The sequence below is a fragment of the Heteronotia binoei genome, chromosome 4, assembly GCF_032191835.1.
Source record: "Heteronotia binoei isolate CCM8104 ecotype False Entrance Well chromosome 4, APGP_CSIRO_Hbin_v1, whole genome shotgun sequence".
In the NCBI taxonomy this organism is placed as follows: Eukaryota; Metazoa; Chordata; class Lepidosauria; order Squamata; family Gekkonidae; genus Heteronotia; species Heteronotia binoei.
The window spans coordinates 50888998-50895093 of NC_083226.1; the positions used below are offsets into that span (position 1 = coordinate 50888998).

General features: G+C 43.5%; 1 protein-coding gene across 1 annotated transcript in view; it reads right to left on the reverse strand.

Annotated features, from left to right (window-relative positions):
- CNTLN (centlein) overlaps positions 1-4427 on the reverse strand; it is a 380111-nt gene extending 375684 nt beyond the window's left edge. The window contains exon 1 of the mRNA XM_060236541.1: positions 3914-4427. Coding sequence (XP_060092524.1) covers positions 3914-4018 — 105 coding nt within the window. The 5' untranslated portion in view covers positions 4019-4427. The remainder of the gene's footprint in view (positions 1-3913) is intronic.
- Between the last annotated feature and the right edge of the window lie 1669 nt (positions 4428-6096).

The window sequence follows — 6096 nt, forward strand, 5'->3', positions numbered from 1 at the left end:
CTACAACCAGCAACATAGTGTAGTGGAGAGAGTTTCAGACTCTGGTTCAAATCCTTACTCTGCCACAGAAACTCACTGGGTGACCTTGGACCAATCACTCACTCTCTCGTCCTAACTCACCACACTAGTTTATTGTGAAGATAAAATGGAGAAGAGAAGAACGATGCAACAAATGCAGCAAAAGATGAACAGTAGATTGGTGGGTGAGTGGGAAGGGCAGAAGGAAGTATGAAAGAGGGAGACACTATGGGGGCTTTCAAGGAAGGGAAAGAGTTGGGGAGCAGGAAATGAGATGCCCCCTGCAGGTCCTTGTGGTTCTTTCCCCTTGTGGGTGTCTCCACTTGTATAGATATACTAGCTAAGGAGTCAGTATTAGGACCCATCCCCAAGTTTGACCTGGAGACATACCACCATTTTAGAGCAAGCGAGTTCCCACCTGGGAACTCTTTTAAACTCTGCACCACACTGATCTTGACTAGAACTGGATTCCTGCAATGCAGTTCAAAGGAGTTTCCAGGTGAAAAAGCTCTCTAAAATGGTGTTATGTCTCCAAATTAAAATTGGGGACTGATCTAGTTTAGCCCTTAGTTACAGTTCAGTTGTTTACATGATGGCAACCAAGTGGCTACCTACATAAGCAGTCCACAACCACCTCTTTGTTTACGTACTTCCTCACAAAAACTCAAGGCAGATTACAAAGTCACCATTTATTAGTCTAACCCTTCTTATAAGAAAAAAAAGGTTAAATAACTCCATAGAGGGCTGCATAGATGTCACCACAAAACCTAGATTGTTTGCATACCTTCAAAGCTCAGATGCAGTGGGTACAAGGTACCCTCCGCTTTCCTGTTCCTTCTGTGATCCTCTTATCTATTACTAACCATCCTACCTGATTTTCCTTTCTGTAGCAAGGGGAGGGGGGGGGGAGACAGGTCAAAGAAGGAAACTAATTAAAGATGTGTTAGTTCGCACCATGTCCAGGAAACAGTGTCCAGGATGCACCTTAAATTCTAACCAGTGTTTCCTGGAAGATGGAGGACATGCAAAATTATCATTAGTATCCATTTGATCTAGTGGGCTAGATGAAGACTACATTGGCAATTTCTACCAATTCCACCTTCCTGCTGTAGCTCCCCCTCTTGTTGTTCCTCAGAGTCTCCTATTCTCCAGGAACAGTATTTCATGGAAATGTGTAGGTTTTCAGTTTCTGTACATTTCTCTCAACGGGTTGCAGTGGGAGGCAGGAAAGTGCTATTCTGTTGTAAAATTCACTTTGGATCCAGCCAGGTGAGAGATAGTGAAGTGTAGTGATCAGTGTCAAACTAGGATCTGGAGAGCCCAAATTCAATCACAACTCTGCCAAGGAAGTTCACTGAGTAGCCTTGACCAGTCATACTTTCAGCCTAACCTACCTCACAGGGTTGTGAGGATAAAACAGAAGAAAGACGAGTTATGTCAACTACTTTGGGTACCCATTAGGGACACAAAGTAAATAAATAAGTAACCCATTGTTCTGAAAAGGAAACTGTGAGCTCTACTGTCTAATTCTAGGTGGCTGATTAGTCAATAGTTATTTGGGGTGATATTTGCTCAGATATCTGGAGTTGGTTCTCTGCAGACTTCCATCTTATCCCACATCCTATTTCACATGTACATAAAACCATTATCTGGATTTTGGTGCAAGATGTCATCAACACACTTTAGTTTCAGTTGAATCAGGTAAGATAATGGATGTTCTGGATTGCTAACTGGAGGTGGTAATGGGTTGGATAAGAGCTAATTAACTGAAGCTCAGTATAGAAAAGATTACGGCTGTTCTGAATAGTAAAACTGCCAATCAGGGATTAAGACATCATTCTGTTTTAAAGAGGATACACTCTTTCTGAAAACACCACTGATGGTGGTAGAAAGTCCCAGACTTGTGGCAACCCCATAAGGTTTTGTAGGCAAGAGACATTCAGAGTGTTTGCAATTGCCTGCCTTTGCAACAACAACTCTGGCTTTCTTGGTGGCCCCCCTGTCCAAGTACTAACCAGGGGTGACCCTGCTTAGTTTCCAAGTTCTAACTAGCCTAGGCCATTCAGGTCAGAGTTCTGATATCCTACTTGATACTATTAGATCTGTACCACAGTTATGTAGTCACAATCCTTTCCAAACTGAACTACAGCATTAAGTTTTACTTGGTACTGCCTTTGATGACTGTGCATAGTGATAGTATATGCTAATTTTTTTGGATCATATTTCACCAATTCTAAAAGCTCCACTGTTTGCCTGCTTGTATCTGGGCACAAATAAAAATACAGATCACAATAGTTAAAGCCCTAAATGATTCAGGACCAGGTTGTTTAAAGAAACACTTGCTTCCACATGAGCCTGACCAGGAGTTAAGATCTTCTTAAGTCCTTCTTCAGATGCCTCAATTTTATAGACAAAATGGTTGTTCACTCAGAGTTGATTTAATCCTGTGTTATCTAGATCCACAGCTGTATGTCTGTCTCCTGATTGTCTTAGTTTTAAGTGCCAGTCAAACTTTTTAAAAATTCAACCATGCATTTGGTGATTTTCCTTTAAAACAAAAAGTAGTTGCCAATCTTCAAGTAGCACCAGGAGATATCCCACTATTACAACTGATCTCCAGATCAACATGATCACTTCCGAGAGAAAATGGCTGCTTGGAGGATAGACTCTCTGGCATTATACCTTGTCAAGGTCCTTCCCCTCCCCAAACCCCACCCATAAAATTTCCAGGTACTTCCCAACCCAGAGCTGATAACCCTATTTTTATACCCCACTTTTCTCTACCATAAGGAGTCTCAAGGCAGCTAACAATCACATTCTCTTCATCTCTCCATCACAGACACCTTGTGAGGTAGGTGAAGACCATTTGCCTGGTCTCAACTCAAGCTGCAGCCTTCTTTGCCAGAGCTCCTGCTCTATGGAATGCACATCTGAGCAAAATCCAGGCCCTGCAGGGCCTGCAAAATGGAACTGTATCACCATCCTTCTGAGGTCAGTAAAATGAGTACTCAGCTTGCTGGGGGGAAAGTGTAGATGACTGGGAAAGGTAATGGCAAACCACCCCGTAAAAAGTCTGCCGAGAAAACATGAAAGCAACATCACCCCAGAGTCGGAACTGGTGCTTGCACAGGGGACTTTTCCTTTCCTTACATTTTTTTACTTAGGTTGCAACCCCAATTCTGACAGAGAGCCAAAAAGAAATCAAATAAATATATAAATTGCTTTTTCTTTTTAGGATAGTATGCAGTTTTGGTTAAATCACCTCAATCATTCTAGGTCTATTTGTTCCCTTTCTGTGGTTCATCTTCTATCCATCTGGATGTGGCCTGTAGCGGTTGCCTAAACAGCTGGATGATCCAAGAGCTAATTTTTATTTGATTATTTGTATACTTCTTTTCCCACCAATTTCCTCAGAGTCAAGTGATCCCAAGTAAAAGCAGGGTGGAATATGCGGATAACATGATATGCTGCACAAGAGGGCGCCCATTTTACAGTTTTCCTGCAGTTTTCTCGTCTGCCTGAAAGGTTCGCAGTGACTTGGGGAAAAGTAAATCTCCCAGAGAACAAAAATAGTGAGATTAACTTCTGAGCAAGGCAAGCACAGGAGGCTGGAAACTGGGCAAGGCAAGCACAGGATGAGACTGGAGCGCGAACACGTTGTTCAGGAATAAGACTCGATGTAGTGAGGGGGGCTTACTCCTAAATAAATGTGTTATAGAACTGCGATCCTGAGGTTGACTTTTTAGTCTATAGTCACGTTGGAAGACGCAAAAGGAGGACGTTTTTCTCCTCCTCCTTCGTCCACAGTACCAGACAATTTAGGGCTCCGAGCGGCCAAGCTCAGTCCCCTGTAACTGCCCGGTTCACACTGTCCTTTCTCCGTTCGGGTACCAACCTGGCACTGCCTCAGCTCCTCATTCAGGCTCCTGACTTCTTCCTCCAGCACTAAGACTCGAGATGCAGCTGAAGAGGCGGGATCCTTGCGATTGGAAGAATCCATGCTAAGTATTAAGCACGCTGGGAACTAAGACTGCTATGAAAAACGGACTTTTAAAAATTGCTGATTTGGGGGTTTAAGGAAACAAGATGAAGGGGGAGAGCTAAGTCTCTAGGTCGAGAAAACATTATAAACCGCCCACCGCCACAGCGCCATTACAAAATTGAAAACGCGCCTGTCGACCAATGAGACGTCCGCTCCAGGAACCCGCCCGCCTACTTCTTTCCCTATCCCTTCCGACATACACATTCTTTTTGGAGGGGTTAAAAAAAAAGATGCGGGCGGCGCTAAGAACCACAAGAAAAAACACGTAATAGAGTTGCTCGTTTAACGGACAAGAGGCAGAAACGGAAGAAGGAAAGCGGGAAGGTTTTTGCCAGTATTCAAAGCGCATGTGTAACAGTTTTCGCGCCAGAAGCTTACTCACGACCGCCTTTTCACTTGCGGTGGGAAGCGGTTGAGACTGCCTAGAGGAGGTGGCGGTTAAGTCCTAGCAAAAATTATACATCTATTCCCCCATCCAGCCGTGATCTTAAGTAAATTAGGCTCTAGTGCTTCTGAAATTGCTGACCTAAGGCGCGCACAATTTGGATGTAAGTCCCTTTAAACTTACAGGGGCTTGCTTCCGAGTAAACATCCTTTATGCAGTTGTTCCTGCTTTTTGAGTCTGATTTCTGATTGCACGGCGTTCTGCCTTAAAATATTTCAGCTGTTATCCAGAATACATTGGGATTATGGTGTCCTATCCAAATTTCCCAGGGCTTGACATGAGGGGGGGAAAAACTTTGGGCGCACGCCATGGCAGCGGTATGGGAAATAGCTTTTTTTTTTTTAGCAAACGAGGTAAGAGTCTTCATCCTTGAGATCAAGGCAAGCCCTATGGGCCGAGGCCAACACTGATTTGGTCCCAGTGTGTGTCTGGTCAAGTACAACGCTTGGCAATTGCCTTTCTGTTTGGCTTTACACCAATATCTTTGAAGATACTAGTAGTTCCTGCTTTATACTAAAGCTGCAATGGGGACTGGAGAGCAAGCATGGTGTAGGAGAGTGCCATCCCCACTCTGCTATGGAAGCTTGCTGGATGACTGGGCCAGTTACACACTCTCCACCTAACCTACCTAACCGTTGTTAAGATAAAACAGAACAATGGAAACCACTTTGGAACCCAACTGGGGAGAAAGGCAGGATGTAAATAATAGCAATCCTTTGCACCACTCTGAACTGTATGGAGTTTGCCTCTAAGACTGGACTGCATGATTGCAATCCTAGGCTTGCTGACTAGCAAGTGAGTCCAACCTGGAATCATGGACTTACTTTCATGCTGCATGTGGCTTTGGTACTGTACAGCAGAGTAGAACTGAAAGGTCTTTTCATGGAGTCCACCTGCATCCTTAACTGCACACTTGCATCAAAGATATAAATAGTGATCACAGTGCCATTTCAGGTCAGGAGGGTGCCAGGGAGAGGCTTACGCATACTTCTTCCTTCACATCTGCCAATCAAAATCACAACCTTACAAGCTTGATTTTTAAAGGGAAAAAAATGGGAGTTCCACTTATAGAACTTCCAGTGTCTTAAGTGGTTCTGCCCTAGGTTAGTGGGATGCTTTGCATTAAAATATGTTTTAGATGTTATTTGTATTTTTAAAAATTGTCATACATCTGGTGCCAATTTGTGCATCATGAGAAACTGCAGTTAACTCTGGTGAGGGTTAAGAAAATACTGAGGCTTGGAGAACTAACCTTTGTAAGAAAGAGATGACATAACTCAATGTAATTTTACTAATGATGGCACAGTACTCTAATTCATCCGTCTAGCATACAGCTGAACAGAGATTTCATAAAAGTAGATCCAGGTAGAAGCAATAGAACAAAATTGGAGTCCAGTAGCACCTTTAAGACCAACAAAGTTTTATTCAGAATGTATGCTTTTGTGTGCATGCGCACTTCATCAGACAATGAAATGGGGTACAGTGAGCAGTGCTATATATAGCTGGTGGGCAGTGGCAGGCCTGGCGCTAGGGGTGATGTCAGATTTGTGCTCTGCACCTCTAGACTGAGCCCCATTTCTCCATCTCCCAT